At 39.4% G+C, this 19588-nt stretch overlaps 1 protein-coding gene across 1 annotated transcript in view; it reads right to left on the reverse strand.

Annotated features, from left to right (window-relative positions):
• Window positions 1-1656: 1656 nt before the first annotated feature.
• Window positions 1657-19588, reverse strand: part of LOC137525416 (unconventional myosin-XVIIIb-like) — a 508546-nt gene continuing 490614 nt past the window's right edge. Inside the window, exons 24-25 of the mRNA XM_068246531.1 lie at window positions 16901-18120; window positions 1657-1838 (exon numbers count right to left, since the gene is read on the reverse strand). Coding sequence (XP_068102632.1) covers window positions 1828-1838; window positions 16901-18120 — 1231 coding nt within the window. The 3' untranslated portion in view covers window positions 1657-1827. The remainder of the gene's footprint in view (window positions 1839-16900; window positions 18121-19588) is intronic.

Genomic DNA, 19588 nt, shown 5'->3' on the forward strand with positions numbered 1-19588 from the left:
AGGTAGGCCATATAAAGGCACATACCTCACTGACACACTGGTATTTTATATAGCTGGAAGCATTTAGTGGTCTGTAAACAGTGTGGTATGCCCTGGCATTCCCCTTTCGATCAGCGTACATGCATTTTATTATTTGTAAAAACAAAACAGAGGACACCGAGAGCCCAATAGTGCAATAAGCTCAATATATAAAATAATGTCAAAGGTTCTTATACTCACAAAGGTGGGTTACCATCAGGCAACCACTTGACAGGCAGGTGGGGAGTATTAGTACCTGACCCCACTCAGGTATAAAAGTCGCTCTCTGTAGATAGGAAAATGGGGAAAGAACCCCTCCACCAGGGGTGGACTTAATAGTGATGTAATATGTACGAACAGAGGCACCAAGCAGAGTAAAACAATGTTCTAAAAATGATAAAAAGAGGGAAGTCGAGGTGGACTTACCTCCCTCTGGTAGTGGACATATACTCAAATGCAGAGTAAAAATATATACAATTTATTCACAACTCCATAAAATCGCAACACGTTTCGCGGTCAACAGTCCCGCTTCATCAGGCAGCATAAGAGCATATAAGACTGGTTCAGGTCCATAAAGTGTGTGAGCGCCTCTGTCAAAGAGGCGCTCACACGCTTTATGGAACATTTAGAACATTGTTTTACTCTGCTTGGCGCCTCTGTTCGTACATATTACAGCATGCATTTTATTATTGCCTTTCCTCTTAAAGTGGATCCGAGATGAACTTTTACTCATTGCATAATTGTATTCCTTTCCTATAGTTTATAGGGCGTTCCTCAAGCCAAATACTTTTTTGTTTTTGTTTTAATACTCTAAATCCCTATAAACTAAATAAGCCCCACCCACAGTTTGCAGAGAGCCTTGGCAGTAGCAAGGGCTCATGGGAGCTCAGTCTGGGCAAGAGGAGAGGGAGGTATTACTATCCAGAGATTTCAGAGGCAGAGGGGAGGAGGGAGGAGGAGGGGGGATTAGGTTTTTTTCAGTCTGAGTGCTGATGGTGCAGATAAGCCAGCCTCTGTGTAATGTTTACAAACAACATGGCTGCTGTCATTGTATCACAGGAAAAAATAATCATATTCTATTAAAGCAGTATGCAGACAGGTTTGCTGTTTAAACCATCTAAACTGTACATTAGATATTACATGTTATAGTTAGTTTTTCATCTCGGATCCGCTTTAACAAATGCTGCAGAGAAGTATTGCCCTAATTGAGGAAATCTTTTAACACTTGTGCCCATGTTACAGTATAATCATGTCCTCTCTGCCGCCATCTGTAACAGAAGGACGTGATTGTTAGTCTGCAGCACCTGATGAGCATAGCACATATGTTAGCATGCGTCTGTGCTCATCACCCAGGGCAACATGTGGGGGACTAAAAAGGGTGTAAAGGGGGTGGGGGGTACTGCTTCACCACATCATATAACCCCACCCACTTTTAAAAACACTTCCCCCTGCCTAATAAAGCAACTAATTATGCTTTCTTTAAACCTTTTATATCCTGCATTTACCTTCAGACATGTTATAACATGTATCATAATGGGAAATTCAGCAGCACATCAGTAATGCCAGGTAATCACTCCAGAAATCTATATTTAGTTTATGTACAAAGTGCCATTTAATTTTAAATAAGGACACTGAAAATTGAGAAACCTACAGCTTTATTTTTAGAAAGCAAACAAATTACAGAACATCTTAAATTTTCAGCCATTAATTCATTTTTACAAACTTGTGCTTTTGGCAGATACATAGTGCAAGCTTCAGACGAAAGATTACAAACAGCCGGAGTGAGTCCTTCAGAACAGGGAGACATCATTAGCCAGAGCCTAAAAGAAAACACATTTATTGTCGTTAAAAATATTATTTCCTTCTTGACCACTGAAACCCTGCACAACGTAATTACTTCATGTGTTTCAGAGAGTATAGCTACAAACTAAACATTTTACACATGTGAAATAAGTGAGTAGGACTTCATATACAATCCTAAAGTAAAGTAAACTGGTGATTAGAACATTTGCTTTTCAGGCACATTTCAGTATGACAGTAAAATATAGGCCTTGCCCTTGGGACTAATCAGAATGAGGGACTCCAATCAAATGACTGACAGATTATTCCCCCTCCCCCTCCCCTAAATTAGCCCTAGATTGTGATACAGACACTACACTACCCATACATAGACATCAGCCTATGTATGGGATCAGGTTGTGAGCCAATGGGAGAGACAGTTAAGCGACAAGGCTGTCCCCTGTACAGCCCTGCGCTAGATTGCAGTGCTGTACAAATGTTTATTTGCTTTTGTTTTCTTTATTTCAGCCTGCCAGCTCCAATCGTGGCTAGCAGGCTGATGATGGATCCCCGCTGTGTTTATCCGCAGGGAACACGTGTGTGAGCAAGCACACAATCCCTGCTAATCCTGCCCACCACACTTTGACGCCAAACGGCGATAGGCGGTCCCCAGATAGTCACGCTCCCATTGCCGATCGGCGTTATGCAGTAGGGAGCTAGTTAAAATCCATACTCTACCTTCTTACAGTGAAAGAGGAAAAGCAGTAATGCCGATTTGAATTTTCCTTTACTTGAGCCTCGTTAAAAGCCTTATCTCACTGTTTCTCAGCTCTTTTAACCTATATTTACCTTTCAGGAAACAAGACTGAATTCAACAAGCAATGAACTAATATTATACTGTATGTACCTATGTTTATCTCATCATTGGGGTAATCCACTAAAATCATAGTAATACTAACGTGCACAGACAGAGCACAGCAGCATTACCTTTATTTCCGTCTGCAAGTACTGTGAGTTACCCTATTAATGTGACCCGTGGTACTGGAGTAATGCGACCGTTGCTACAGTAATTGTGCATCACTAACAAGAGTTACCTTTAGTAATGCGCTACCATAGATACTGTACTTGAGTATCGCGGATCGCACTAATAGCATAACGTGCGGTACTTGTGGCCATTAATAAGGGTAATACTTCGTTGAGTAGCAAGGGGCACACATACATGACACCCATACCATCCAGCTTTTGCAGGGGTGGGAGGTTAAAGTCATCATCTCCACACCCACATGTAGCGGGGGGCATACAGGCATTACACCTACACCACTCTGCCTATGGTGGAGAGGCACTCCACAGGAGGAGTTGTGAAGGCCCTCTGGGTCGTATTCATCAACATTGCATTAAAGTATTCTTGCTGCCTATAGCATCCAATCTGAATCTGTACACTGTGCTGGGATGGTCTGCTAAATCAGTCCATATTGTTAAATATAGACAGTAGCTGAGTGTGAGCTCACTGGCGGGAAGGCTAAGTTGCTGTCCTGTGGTAATGTACTGCACTAAGTGATTTATTTATGCATCATACCTCACACATCAGTGTGTTGAAGTCGAGCACTAAGTGAGCCTAGGAACAGAAACAGACGATGGTGCCTGCAGCCTCTAGGAGGGCACAAACCCATCACTGCTACATTCTGCCCGCACCACCAAACAATTGTGATTTACTTACCTTGGGCTTATATCAGCTCCCTGCAGTCTATCAATTTCCTACTGCATTTCCTACCCTCAAGTTATACTCGAGTATATATGGTACTGATGTTAAGGAACTAAAAATTATTTTTTATATCTCTTTACATTTTAAATAAACTGTTTATTTAATAATAGTTGAGGTTGGTGAGAAATACATATGTTACATAATTTCACCATCAAGAGGCAGGGGAAAGATGCAAAACATATCATACAAAGTTTCCAAATCATTTTTCATTCTTTCAAGTCTACATATGTTTAGCTCCATGCTCTGGCTTTCCTTTGTAAATAAGAGATCTAAAGGAAACAGGAAGTCTAAATACGTTTAGCTCAGTGCTAAATCTTTGCAGATTAATTATAATGCACTTTGATGGTGGAAACAGCTGCAGTACATCCAACTTTGTTGACAATCTATAATAAGTTGTAGCAAAAAATATTGAACAATAGCAGGGCTCAAAAGTCACAGAAGTCATACAGAATACAGCTAATCTTGGGAACTTTAAAATTCTAATGGTTGTGTCTTGAATTTACTGCAGAAAAAAGATAAGACCTAGTGTGGATTTATTCACTACTGTAATATGGTCACATTAAATTTAGATGAAAGCCTGTTTTCTCGTAATGTTAAAACAGCTAAACGGTCTTAAAGGGAACCAGAGATGAACGTTTCACACAAAATAAACATATCAGTTGATAGCTTGTAAAAAATAAATGCTCTACCTGATAATTTTGCCGCTCTGGTGTGCCTTTTTTAGTGTTTTTTATCCATTATTGCTCCAGGAAAAATCAAATATGGCCGCCGGCTCATATCCCTTCTCCTTCCGGGTTATCAGTTGTTCTGGATGTGCTGTCTAGGCTATATGAGACTATGCTGCTATCTAGGCTAAATGCAGCCTTCCATCTATGTGCTTTCATTTTGGTATGATATCTGCCTGTAGGAAGTGTCTCTCATAGGAATGAAACTGCCGTTATTATCAGTATCTAGTGCACACAGAGCACACAGGGATCATATTACAGCCACAGAGCTTCTCTCTCAGGAGCAGCAGCCTCTCCCATATCATCACAGCTCTCAGTATGCAAAGCAGGAAGTCTAAGCCAGGAGAGGGGCAGGCTTGGGCTTGAAAAGACTACCCAGAAGAGTGACTCAGCTATAATGATTCCAGGTCAAACCTCGACTGAATAGTCGGTGCATTCTTATCACAGTTGCTAATAGACTAATTAAGCAGATAACAATGAAACTAAAAGCAGGGTAGGTGTTTACTGTCATGTTCCCACTGATAAATGTAATAAAATACATGAGGGTGCTTCATCTCTGGTTCTCTTTAAGTAATAAATTGTTTGATATGTGCATTTATTGGATACTTTCACTCCCAGAGAATATTTCTTTCCCAACTCTAAAGCCCAATTTACACGTTACAATTCCCGGGCCATCATACGAATCGATCAGATCGAATCGACTAAATCCAACAGGTCCGATTGGGACTCAATCGATAGTGTGACCGATTTTGCATTGATAACCAAAATCAATCACACTATCGAGTCCCAATCGGACCTGTTGGATTTAATAGATTCGATCCGATTGATTTGATTGTTCGCACAGGGAATTGTAACATGTAGATTGGGCTTAATGGTTACAATTACATGACAATTTTTTTTTTTATTCAATTCGACAATTTCAATAGTTTTTTTTTGCTTGAATAAAAAATTCTGACTCTTGAAACCAATGCACCACACATATATGATCGATTTCGAGACAACAGGTTACGCCGCCCCTCCCTACCCCCCCCCCCCCCCTCCCTCCTTGAATGCATATGATTTGGAGGGGAAATAGTATCCTGCGCCCAATTGCTCGGTGTCATAATAATATGTACGCCTCTACATATGCCTATCACCAACCCCCTACCAATGCCTAACACTAACCTACCTAAACGTAACACAACACCCCATCCCTGGGGTCTGGGGTTTAGCTACATGATAGCTGAACCACATGCACCGCCAACTGATTCTACTACTATTACTACTATTACTACTACTGCTACTACTTCCTCTACTACTAATACTTACCTACTACTAAAAGAACACTAAAAAGCCTTAGATAAATGTTAGTTTATCAATGCCATTCTATTTTGGTATTTTTTCACTTGGCTTATTATGAAGAGTTATTATTTAATTACATTTTATAACATGAAAATAATTAAGGGAAAAACAAATGACAAAATGTTATTTACCAAATCTTAGCTATGTACATTGCAGGTTCATTTGAAAGAGAAATATTATCTCTTGCCTTTATACTTCCAGTCAAATCCCCTGGAATTTAAAACAAGGTAGATGTTTTCAAGAACTTGATTGGTAAGTCCAGTAGTAAAAGTAATGATTTGCCTCTTTAATGAATCTATTCCATAAAATGCTTGCAGAAGGCTCTAGGATATGCAATATTCATTGGTGCCTTTATAAATCTTTTTAAAAGAACTCATGAGTGCATTTTATATTCAGCATCTCTTTCTTTTAGTGCTAATACTTGGGTGCACACAAGACAGCCAAGTAGCTGAGCTGAATGTGGACTAATGAGGCATGTAGCATGGCTTTTGTCAGCTAGCGTCAGATAATGAACACATTTAATGAGATGGACAAGAAATGGAAAATATCAGTCAGGTGTGACACAGAATGGCTTCGTAATAGAAACAAATATTTCTTCTAAACTTTTTTTGTGGCTAATACTGGGTAAAGTTTGTGTAGACATCACATTATACCTACATTTTATTTCCATGCTCCGAGAACTCCTCGGCTGATATATTGTGTACTATGAAAAGAAGCCTATTGGATCCTTTTTCAATACACTGGGAGGAAGCTTTTTCTAAGTTGTGACTTTCTTTGTATTACTGAAAGGCGATCTTAAGATTCGGCAAGGTGAAAAGGTCTTGTTTTAATGCTAGGGTTGAAAGATGAGTGACAGTTTGTCGAGAATTGCTGATCGTAATTGGTGGATTCAGAAGCTGAGACATCAACCTCCTGCTGAAGTAATCAGGGAGAAGTGGTGTGTTTATTTCTCCATGCAAAAAATATACTTGTCATGATTTTTCTCTCCAGCTATTATGCACAACAGAAACTATGCATGGAAGATATATATATATATATATATATATATATATATATATATATATATATATAGTCCAAATTTATCCTTTAACCAATATGCAGCTTGCACAACTTCTGACTAGCAGTGATAGAAGAAGAATTATACATACATCATAATTGAGCTGACTCTTCTATAATTTCTGTAAAGAGAACCAGTAGTAGAAGGATTATGGAGGCATCTTTATTGCATCAATGCTTTATTGTCATTTTCCTGAATGCCAAGCTGATCCTTTGATTTCAGTAGTGTCAGAGTCACACCTAGAATAAACCTGCATCCTCCGTTGTTAGAACACCTGATCTGCCGGGGCATAACAAGAGGGGAGCAATCCCTTAATTTGGTATGGATGTAAACAATATCATGTCCACACTTGTCTTAAAACCCCTTCAAGGTGGACCCCCCCAGGATGTGAGGGTCACCAGGGGTAGGCAAGGGAAAGGGTGTGAATATTGGGAAGGTCCATCAATGTTTCGCTGGGGGGGGGGGGGGGTCGGCAGGATTTGTAGTTATGCCCCTGCTGATCTGCATATTTTATTATTTTATATATTTTTAGCATCAGTGATTGAATTCAGAGGACAGTCACAACAGCAAGGCAAACAGCATTTTTTAAAGATTTACTTTAAAATGTTTGTTAGTTTGCCGGATTTTCTACCTGTGCTTTCTTTCACTATTGTATGTGGTAAACATAGCATAATACAGTGAAATATGTTTGATCTAAATTTTACTTTGGTACCTCAAAATGTGCCCAAATCCCAATAAACTCAAATGTGCCCAAATCCCAATAAACTCAAATGTGCCCAAATCCCAAAACATTATCTCCAGAGTCCAGAAAGTGCCTGTGAGAGTCTCATCTTAGCTTTCTCCTCTTCCTGCAATTTTCTATAGTGTCACTAACCATAAAGAAAGTATCACAGGCAGAGAAAATTGTGAAGATATAGTTTAAAAATCCTTATTTACAATATCTTGATACGACCTCTTGAGAAACTTTCTTTGGAAAGTCTGATTTGGCATGATGGATTGTAAATCCAGGATTCACTCAGATGTGGTGCTTTAAGCAGATCAGATATAATATTGTTAAAGGACAACTACATCGAAAAACGCAAGCAGTTAAAATGTGACAGAACCGACAGGTTTTGGATTACCGGTAGTCCATCTCCTCATGGGGATTCTTAGCGTTTTTATTGTTTTAAAAAGCATTTGCAGTTTACCTGCCAAAATAGTAAGATACCAGCCAGCCTCCCTACTTACTTGCACACTATTTTGATTTAGCAACTTCCGTCCAGGAAATGCTTTAGAAAAAAGAGAAAACCCTGAGAATCCCCCATGAGGATATGGATTAATCCAAAACCTGTTGGTTCTGTCAGACTTAAACTGCTTACTTTTTTTGCTACAGTGGTCCTTTCAAGGGATAGAGAGATTTGTTCATTAAATTCAAAGCCAAACAAGTATAAAAAATGATGACCTCTGTTCAATCCTATACCTATATACGCTTCAACTTTTGGATACATTTGCATTCCACATGAATCTTTCTGAATAATGTCATTGGCTGCAGAAATGTGCTACTACAGGAACACAAGTGCGATCCGTGTTAAAAGTAAACCTCTGAAGTCTGTATGTTAATTAATTGATACAGTTTTTGCTCTGTTTTTCCCATATAACGTTTTGTTGGGCATTTGGCTCACATGATAATATGATGATGGTTTGTTCAACTTGGTACTTTCTACAACAAGTGTGATATAAATATCCTGCTTATTGGAAAGGTGTGTGTGGTTCCCATACCTTCGTTTTTATCACTCTGGCCTAGGGTTTACGACTACATTTAATTACACGTAATTTTCAGCAATTACACGTAGCTGAATTACAAGTGTGTAACCAGCTTTCACCTACGGTTGTCAACAGTAATTACACATTAAATTACGCAATTACGCGTAAGCTAAACGTAGTTGCATGCGGACACTTATGTCTGTATGCGTAAAAATGTCTGCATTCAGTTACTGTTTCTATGCGTAATTGATATCCGGTACATTAGGTCAATGTGAATGCCTATGCGTCATTTTCATCCGTACACGTAAAACTGTATGCGTATAGCACATTCGTAAGTGACTTCGCAATATACATGTGAACTACGCGTAACAGGCGTAATTACACATAGCGGTAGATTTTATGCGTAAATTCGTAAAGCATAATTTACAAACTGCTTTACAATTACGATGCGTAATTATGAATTACGATGTATTCATTTAGGGATAGTCAGGGAGAAGAAGTCTGAGTTGGCACACATTATGCTAATTTTATGTATGCAGCTTGTCAATGTACTAACCAAACACAGTAGCTGCTGCATTTCATTGGTTCACTTCTGAGAATCATTGATTTGTATAAAATGTGCATCAACATGGAATTATTACCATCTCTACCATATCCTTAGTCTTCATAAACCATGTTGAGAACAACAAAGAAGGTGGTGGTATTTATAAGAACCTTGTTGCCTTGTGCCTTTGGACTCACAGACTTAGCATGTGATTTCCCTTGTGGGAGAGAAATTACGGTTCTAATTTTACGCTGTAAAGTCTGAAAAGTCTTGAACAAAACAAAAGGTGGAGATGACAAAAACTTTTAGAGTGCTGGAACTGGCTATGAACTTTCAAGTGGTTCTGCAGTGGTGGCAGCAACGAATACAGGTTTTGCTGAGGTTCTAAGAGGGGCAGGGGCAAATTATTGTATGCAACTCTCCAGATGAAAATATCCATGTTGAGTCTCTTAAACTGAGATGAATAGCTCAGTGAACTGTTTTCAAAGTTCTTCCACAGAGGTTGCACCTCTTACATGCTTAGTCTATCTGTCATGTACAGCTAGCAGGAATGTTGACCCTGTCACCAGTGGTAGGGGTGAGCTCTCCCCAGAAGTCACGTTTAATTTGGCACCTAGTCTTCACCAGAGTGCCCTAAAAGAGACAATGGAGTACTAACTTGGGGGCAATGAACGACTTTGCCACTGATGTCCACCAGGTTTCAGCCTGTGGGATAACCCCACCAGTGACAGAGAGAATAGGTTATTCTCCAGTTGAGAGGAGGGAGCTTGGCAATAGAGTTGTGTGACCAGCAGAATCTGGTCAGGTTTAGACCTGAAGTCAGGATGGCTGAGAGAAGACTTGATATATGTAATCCGAGTGAATAGTTGGGGCTAGTGCCTGAGATGATAGGTTATATAGCTGGGGCTGGCAGCAGGCATGGTATTATCATTATATATGTTTAGGTCATGGAAATTGACAGACAACACAAAGGTGAGGTTCATGTGACAGATCAAGGAAGACAGTGACAACAGAAACAAAGCTAGGTTTGGCAACTGGTATTAGGATCAAAATAGCTTTTGTACCAGAAAAGGGAGCTGGACAGAAGTGACAACAGGGGGCTGCAGTAAATATAGGGATCAAATATCCTTCACTTCATTCAGACAGACACATCCAAAATTCCAAGGAGCATACACGTGAATCCCCAACAAAGCACTGCCCCCATTCCTGCATTTAGGGGTGTAGCAATAGGGGGTACAAAGGTTGTGATTGCATCGGGGCCCTTGGGCCAGAGGGGCCCTCCCTCAACCACAGTATTAGCTCTCTATTGGTCCTGTGCTCATAATGATCACTTCTATAGATACTTTGAATAGTGGTAATCATTAACAAACTGTTCCCCATCCCCTTCTTATACCTCTGACACTGTAGTTGCCATTGGCAGGTTTTGGTCTGCCATATCAATTGTTATGTATAGAGTGCTTGGGGGGCCCCAAAGTAAAACTTGCATCGGGGCCCACAGCTCCTTAGCTATGCCACTGCCTGTGTTGTATATTATGTACATGTCTACACACACATGCACAAAAGCACACCCAAGTACAGGATGCAGGGAAAGGTGTAGAACATACTTGATAGAACACATCTTTTTAACAAACTGGCTGATATTTCACGTATCTAAAGAGTACAAGGCATCTTTTTGGTGGATCAGCTAACCTAGTGTACCTGACCATGCATGAAAAATGATCCACAGAACAATGAAAACAACAAGAAACAATGAGAGACATTTGAGGTAAGAGCTTCAAAATACAGTGCTGACCACAACTTTTTTGGTGGTGGAGCTCAGATAAGCTTTTGCATAGATAATAACTGAAGTTTCTGTACTTCTGTGTTCATGCTGCAGTTGCTATCTAGTCAGTGGAATAGATGGGTGTGCAGTTTTTGCACTACGTTGGCAGGGAGATATTTCATTTTGCATTCTTATCTATTCAAGGAGCTCCTTACATTGAACTGTTTTACACTGGCTATCGATATGCCAGAATTGAAAGAGGGAGATCTATCATTCTTACATAGCATAGGCTGAAGTGATGATGTGTAGAAGTCCAAATTGTTTCAGATTGATTTTACAATAGATTTTGCCTTGATAAGTACCCAAAATCTATTGAAAAATCTGTTGCAATCCGACACGGTTGGAAATTATCGAATAGATCCGATCTGACGGAAAATTGTACCGTGTAGATGAGGCTTAACTTTTCCTGTACTGGAAACAATATCTGTGCTTCTCATGTTTTATTTCTTAGCTTTACTACACAAGAAATTCATTACATCATAAGTTTATTTTCACTTCAGATTCCCTTCAAAGTTACTGTGCTTATTTATGCCCTCAAGTCATAGAGAGATACAGTTATATTGGAAACACAATGGATACAATGGGCTTACAAAGTACTTAGCACGCACCAGTGAAATTTAGATTTCGCGCAAAGTTGTGCGTGCATAGCGCGGTGCGTGCAAAACGTCGCATCGCTGTGCGACGATAACGGCGCACATCGTTACAACATTTCGCGCGAGAGACTTTGCGTGCGAGTGCTAGTTAGCACGCACAAAGTGATTTTAGGCGTGAAGAGGGGCTTTTCACAAGCGTGCTAATAGTTAGCACGGTTTACTGAATCAAGCCCAATGTTTGAAGCTGTAGGCCTAGTCCTGAACAGGGATTGTGATTTTTCTATGCTTGTATGATTTTGAGCAAACTAGATTAACACATCTCTCATCCCCTCAAATAATATTGTATCTGCTCTACTTAAACATCTTTATGTGAGAGAATGATAGATTTATAATCCCTTCAAACCATCTCAAGATTTCCAAGGTACTTTATATGAAAGCTTTCACTAGGTTTCTAGGTTGTTGTAAAAAAAAAATCTTTGCAATGTCTCAATGGCATTGTTCTGTGTTGAGAAAATAGTCTCAGTGCTTGTCTCTGATTTTTTAAATGCACAAAAGACGTGCTTTTAGGATAAGAGTCAGTTCCAGGATGAAGTCTGTAGAAGGTTTTACAATAAAAGTCTATGCTTTTTATCTTTTGTGTTAGCCAATAAATGGCTGCCATCATACTGATTCTAAACTTTATGTCTTAGTCCAAATACATATAAAGCAGCACTGTCCTATTTCCTTGCACAGATGTATACTTTTAAATTGTACCTATGCTTATCGTGCTCACTAGTCTTTAAAAGCTTGAGCATATACAAATCTTATATTTATCTAGTAAAAGTATTTTTTCTACATGGCTCTTCTCCCTGGTCCCCTCTTTTTGCTGATGCTGGTGCCACAGAGTGAGATAAGATCAGCTGATGCTGAAGTGCTTTAGTGGCCCAAAACCCCTCACTTTATACTCCTATCTGCTCCCCCATATTGTTCCCATTCCTCCCATTGATATTCAGGATGTAGGCATAAGTGCAGTGCCAATAGCCTAGCAGCCATTGGACATACTGCATGTTGTGACATCATTGCACATGTGCACTTGCTTTCTCATTGGCCATGAGAAAGCAGAGAAAAAAAGAGACTAAAAGTGGCCACACACCATACAATTAAAAGATCCAATTTTTCACCAATTCGTTAATTTTGACTGGTTGTCCCGAAAAACCTAGAACTTTTCTTTGTTTTGGATCAATAAGTCCGATCGAATTTCCCATTTTTTTTTTGATTTTTGGAGATTGGACATGTTGGAAAGTTCAGACCAACTCTATCAAGAATTGTATAGTGTGTGATGGATTGTCAATTACTTGATGTACAGATCCAATCATTTTTTTTTCTGAACTTTCAATTACTTTATTCATGATTGATGAAAAATTTAACATAGGTGTGTAGTACACTGGTCAGATTTTTGAATTGTTACAATCGGTCAGAAAAATTGATTACTATTCTTTAAATAAACAGATATGTAAAAAATTATATGGTATGTGGCCACCTTAACCACCCTGGCGTTCTATTAAAATCGCCAGGGTGGCGGCACAGCAGGTTTTTTTCAGTTTTTTTAAATCATGTAGCTAGCCTACCGCTAGCTACATGATAGCCGATGTGCAGCGGCATCCCCCCACCCCTTCCGATCGCCTCCAGTGATCAGAGCAAACAGGAAATCCCGTTCAGAACAGGATTTCCTGTTTGGCTTCCCCTGTCGCCATGGCGACGATCGGGATGACGTCATCATCTACGTCATCCACGTCATGGCATCGGAGGGAGTCCCGATCCACCCCATAGCACAGCCTGGCGGTGATTGGCCAGGCTGCGCAAGGGGTCTCGGGGGGGGGGGGGGGGGGCTGGCGGTGAGTGGCGGCAATCGATCACAACACGCAGCTAGCAAAGTGCTGCCAGGATCAGTGGGTAAGGGCCTGAGCAATCCACCGCGGCGGTCATGGACGAGTTGAGCTCATCCATACCGCTAAGGTGGTTACGGTCCACAGAGGCTCTCTGAAAGTAAACGGGGGGGGGGGAGGTGGGAGTCACAGTACAGCCTCTACTGTTTCTCCACTAGTGATAAATTATCTTTGAGGATCCTTAAGTTACCCTTCCTGTCAGTAGGGAAGTTTGTTTCTTGTCCTTGTTACAGACATCACTAGGACATTACTAAGATTGAGGATAAGGGGCCCAATCCAATTCACATTTTCTCCTAGTAGATAATTTTCATCTTCTGTTTAAAATAACTTTTCAGCGCTTTGCAATTGAAAAAGTATCAAAAACTAGATGAAAAAGTTCTATCAAATTTATTTCGTGTATTTTCTTCATTGCTGGTGGCTTAAAAGGAATTGTATTCATAAGATGTGAAAACATCACCTAGGAGAAAATGTAGGAGAAAACAGTGAATTGGATCAGGCCCAAAGTTTTTAATCTCCTTCAAAATGAACCAAGACCTAAAATAATAGTTCAATTTTAAAGTATTTTTTTTAATATCATTAGTTGTGTTATTGATTAAAGTGTAATTGAAGTTTACCACAAAAAAAATACAATTGTAAATATATATTTTATTTAGTTTAATGAAAGCATGAAAGATACTTCAGATAGGTTTCTTTTTATTCTTGAGCACCACTCTGTTGTAACACATCACTGTTGTAGTAAACAAATTTTTAACATTACTAAAGCAAAATGTGCAGACTAGCTGAGTGTGCTGACTGATAAGTAAGCTGCGTCGTTCTCTATGGAGCCATCTTATTTTTACTATGCAGCAGTAAAATTTTGAATTTCAAAACCTGTCTGGTCAACAAGCACATATATTGCTAAATAAAAACATATTTTTATTTTTAATATTTTCCAGATCGCAAAATATAAATTTTTTTTTAAAAAATCAACTTAAAAGACAACTGTGAAAAATTATAAAATGTAAAATACATATAAAATGTAGCTTTGTCTAGAGTAAAATTAACTATACATTTATTTTTTTTCCTATTTTACAGTCACTTACAGTACAATAGGTAGTAAATGTGTAATAAATCTAGTTTTGGACTAGTTAATATCCTTACTTACTGAACAGCAGATGGTCTGCCAAAATAGTGTGCAGAGACTGGGAGAGCTGGTTGGCATCTTGGTATACATTCTTTCAAGGGAGCGCTTTTGTAAAAAGTAAAGGAAATACTAAGAATCTCCCCTGAGGAGACAGTTTTTTGTCTGCCTACTGACTAAAAAATTCCCGAGGCGAGTGCAAAAAGTTCTGTGTAACTTACCTTGAAGTTTTCTGGCTCTCCCCCTACTTCAGTCTATCGGGTCCTTCGCTGAAAGATCTGCAAGTCACACTAAGTCGCCCATGCTGAGCCTGCATGCCTCCTTAATAGCACGCTATGGCCAGGAGTTATCTGCACATGTGCAGTTTATAAAAACTTAAACTGCACATGTACAGAACACACCCAGCCACGGGGGTGTAATCAAGTGCTATTTGCAGATCTTTCAGAGGGGGCTGTGTGTCACTGGATTTAATCAGAACTACAGCGAGGGACTCAGACCTCAGGCTCAAAGAAGCTCCTGGTAAGTTAAACATAACTTCTTGCACTAGCCTTGGTATCCTTTAAATGACAGTGACATAGGAAAAAAAAGTAATTTAGACTACACTTCCTTCTGGGAGAAGTGTACATTTTTATGCATTTTAAATTTTACAAACTTGTACAGTTTTACAGTTCATGATAGCTGTTGATTAACAAATGAGCAAAACAAACAAAAAATATCAGTACACACAGGTTGTAAAGAGTACCGAGAGTAAAAACAAAATAAAACAATAATATTGCAGTTCTTTGTCTGTGGGGGTGGCCACAGAGCTTTGCAACACTTCAGCCAGCCTGGAGGTGGAGATTCAGACATCTGTTTTAGGGGTGAGCAGGTGAGCTATTAACCCTACTACCCACTGATCCTGGCAGCACAGATACAGAGCCTTACATAAAACGCTTTATTACACACATGTTTTTTACTCTTGGTCCTCTTCAACAGCTTACTGATTCCCCTCCTTCTCATGTTTACTTATTATCCCCTTATACTGTAAGCTTGTAAGGGTAAGGCACTCTCTCCTATTCTTTTTGTTATTACTGCATCTGCATAGCTCTCCCATTTACATGTACATCATACAAGACATGATATAAATCTCGATATTATCTATATTGCACCAGGAGAGAGAGGTATTAATGATACTACACCAATATCGTCAGAAATGATCCCATGCCTTGATTGAAGATCTCCTTCCCACACACACTGGTCACGTCGAACCTCACTAGTACTTTTCTATACTAGTGTATAGCAAGCTCCAGCAAAAGCATCTCTAACCATGCCACCGTGGCTCCCTATTGGTGCCGGAGGAGGATTCCTATTAGTCTGTTAATGGACACATAGGGAGCCCCGGGGGCACTTTAAAGATGCTTACCCGGAGCTTGCTATATTTGACTTGCTATACTCACAGAAGATTGCTATTAGTCTGTTATGGGACCAATGGGGAGCCCCAGCGGCCCATTAAAACATGCTTTTTCCAGGCCCTGTTAAAAATAAGTATAGCAAGTGCTGGTGGAGAGTGAGGTGTGCGGCGGGTGCACGGTGGTGCTTCAATAAACATCCAGAGGATATTGACATGGCATCAACATCAAGGATATTGATGAGGAACCAATAATTAAAGGTAAGTATGTATGGTTAATTATGAAAAAATAAATTACTTTTTTCATTGTTACGTTTTTATTTAACTTTAACCCTTTGTGAAAATGGGGAAGGGGTACATTAGTATCCCCACACCAATTTCACCTGCAGATAGGGGGACCCCCAGATGCCACCATGAACTCTCCCAGGTTCCCCTCCTCCTCCTGGGCGCTGGAAGTGGGGAAGAGCCTCTTGTCCATGGTACGGATAAGGGCTGTAGGGGAGACTTTGCTGCCCTTCTTTACCAGAGCTTCCCATACCATGGACCATGTGAGCTGGTATAGCTCAGGATGGGGAGCCCCACCTAGTCCGAGTTATGAATTCTGCCTAAACCAACCTGCATGGGTGAAAAAGCGTAAAGAGGCTTGGGAAGGGATGCACATCATTTTTTGAAAATTATTATTTTTTTAATGCAAATAAAAAGGTATATTTTCCAGGAATTCCTATTTTGTAGTACAGAAATCTCTGACAAAATCATTGCAACTAGCCCCAGGGTTTCTTCTTGGTTACAGTGTACTAACCAACAGGAAATAACCCTGGTAAGAAATTCCCTGCTAGATTTTTTTGAAACACTTAAACATTGAATTCAGGACCAATGACTTCAATGCAATTTCACCACAAAATCTGATGGCAAATTTGTAAAATGTTGATAAGCAAAAATGGGCCTATTTATTGCGAAATTGAACTTTAAGAATGAATCTTCTCATCCCTAGTTATACTATTATAATTTCAAAATCAACTTTTAACTGCTTTAACGTTAATAAACAGTATTAATAGTGGACTATTACAATCAGTTTACTATTTACCTTGCTCTTCATCAATTTTCCGTAGATATTTCATCATTATGCTATTTACATCATCTTCTTTGCCTTCTGCTTCAGGTCTTTTACTTTCTTGCAACATTTCAGGTGAAACTGGCTTCCTGGCAATGCCTTCTCCATCTAGTCTTTGAACACGTGGCCGACTTTTAACACTATCTGCACTTTTGCAAGAGAGAAGTGATCCAGAAGATGATGATGAATCAGAGAGATTTCCTAGATCTTCACCAACGCTGGAGCTTTTCTTCAGAGCACTCTTTAATACACCTGTAGAAAAGCTGCTCTCGCTGCTAGGTAAATCACCAAAATGAACACTAAGTGGTCGCTGACCATCTCTTCTATCCCTGGAATATCTTGATAAACTTTGAGTTGACTGTGACTTTCTGAGAGCAGGGAGAATATCATCATTATCATTCGGCAACTTTCTTTCAAAGCTGAGACTAGGTAACCTCCAGTTTGATGAGCTTTCATCATTTTCATCATTTGCCAAATTGGAAAACCTTTTGTTTTGGAATACAAGAGGTTGCTTATCAAAATCATTTTCTGCCGTCTCCTCCATTGGTGGGTCAAGATATTTCCTCCAAGGCCTTGGATTTGAAGGAAGAATGCTATCCACCCCTAACACAGGAGGATGCTGAAGTGACTCACAAGAGCCAAATCTTGCCATGCGTTTAACTGCAGGTGATAGTGTTGGGTCAGACTTTTCTGAAGGTAAGCATCTAAGGCTTGCAGAACGGGTTAATCCATAACTCGTTGATGGTTTTTCATCAGAGAGCTTCCCCAGTGCCAAAGAGAAATCTTCCTCCTCATCATCCTTCAAGCGTGTACATCTTCTAAGTGAGGAAGCACCAGTAGTACGATAAATTGGCAGTGAAGATGTTTCATCTATAACTAGAGAAGCTTGATCTTTTTCAGATGCTCTTTTCTTTCTCACTTCATCTAAAAACTCAGAAAGTGCAGAGGAAGAACGTGAAAATGTGTCCTCTTCTGGAGTTGATCGTTGTCTTCTGAGTGTTGGTGAAAACTTATCTTCTTCTGGTGATGATCGTCTTCTACCAAATGTTGGTGTTATGTTCCCTTTGTTGGGCATTGATGTGCTTGCTGTATTTTCATTTTCTGAAAATAAGACGTTGCTTCCATACACCTTTGAGCCAGTGCTTAAAGATGAACTTGGCCGGCTGGCATTCTGTTCATTTACGTCTTTGTGTCTGAAAAACATAAATACGGTGATATTTTTATGAGAGTTTCATAAAGTATTTTTAGAATTTACCTTAATGGTTTCCAAACTAGTCCTTCAGTTTATGTCAATAACAATTAATTAAAGAGACACTAAAGCAAAAAAAAAATTATATAATTATTTTTATGTGTAGTACAGTTAAAAAATAAATCATTAGGAGCAGAGACGTAAGTCTAATATTGTTTCCAGTACAGGAAGAGTTAAGAAATTCCAGTTGTTGTCTATGCAAAAGAGCCATTGAGCTCCATGTCTTTCAAAGTCGCACAGAGCTCTGTCTTCTGAAGCTTATTATCTCAAGTCTCAGTCACTGTACTGTTTTTTTTTCCTGCAGAGGACAGTTCAAATGTTCGCAAGCCTGCTCTGTAAAATCATTTAGAATGCTGAGTAGTGTGTAAACTGCAAATATTAGAGAATGATGCAATGTTATAAAAAAAACCTATATAACTGAAAATAAAAATATGAGAATATTTTCTTTGCTACTAATGTTATAGTAATTATCCGTACTACACAACCAATTCATTATATCTTCCTTTTTTTTCCCCTCAGTGTCTCTTTAAATCTCAATTTCCATATTACCAAAAAAATGTAAATAAACCACCAGGATAATTCTTCCATGTCATTTCTGTAGGTAAGGAAAATTAAAATAAGAAGGTTTCTTTTTTTCTAGTTTTCCATAATTAACCTAATTGTTCTCCTTTACAGATTGTAAGCTTGCAAGGGCAGGGCTCTCCGACACTTTTGTGTCTTGGAATGTGTTACTTATTATGTGCCTGGCAATCTGTTATACCATTTTATTCATCATGTTAAATTTGTCACTATAATTACCAATTCTATATTTTGTGCCAGTGTCTACATTTGAAGAATACAAGTGTCCGTATTATTATGTATCTCTTGTTTGTTTTTATAACTTTGTACAGCCCCATTGAATATGTTGACATTTTATAAATAATATTATTATCAATAATAATAATAATAATATTACTTATTTTATTAATAAAGTGCCAACATACAGTATTATGCAGCGCTGCACAATAGATACATGGTGTTAACCTACAAGGTAGGACACACAAGAAGCTCAAAACTAAAAAAAAGGGTCATGAAAATGTCTAACAGTAAAAATAGATAGAGTCTGATCTAGTTTGCGAGAGGGGTGTCTGACAGTGGGGGTGCAGGATCAAGCTAAACACACATAGGGGAGAGGGCCCTGCCAGAGGCTTACAAGCTAAAGGAGGGAGGGGGGAGGGGGTAGCGGCACAATGGGTGGGGAGGGTGGAGACGAGCATGAAAAGGTGGGTGTTCAGGGCTCGTTTGAAGAAGTTAAAGGTAGGGGTGAGATTGATGGCTGGTGGGAGAGAGTTCCAGAGAATGGGGGCAGAGAATGGGGGCTGCAATGGGAAGAGTTAATCAGCCTGGCTGCTGCATTCAAAACCAATTGAAGG

The sequence above is a fragment of the Hyperolius riggenbachi genome, chromosome 1, assembly GCF_040937935.1.
Source record: "Hyperolius riggenbachi isolate aHypRig1 chromosome 1, aHypRig1.pri, whole genome shotgun sequence".
Classification (NCBI taxonomy): Eukaryota; Metazoa; Chordata; class Amphibia; order Anura; family Hyperoliidae; genus Hyperolius; species Hyperolius riggenbachi.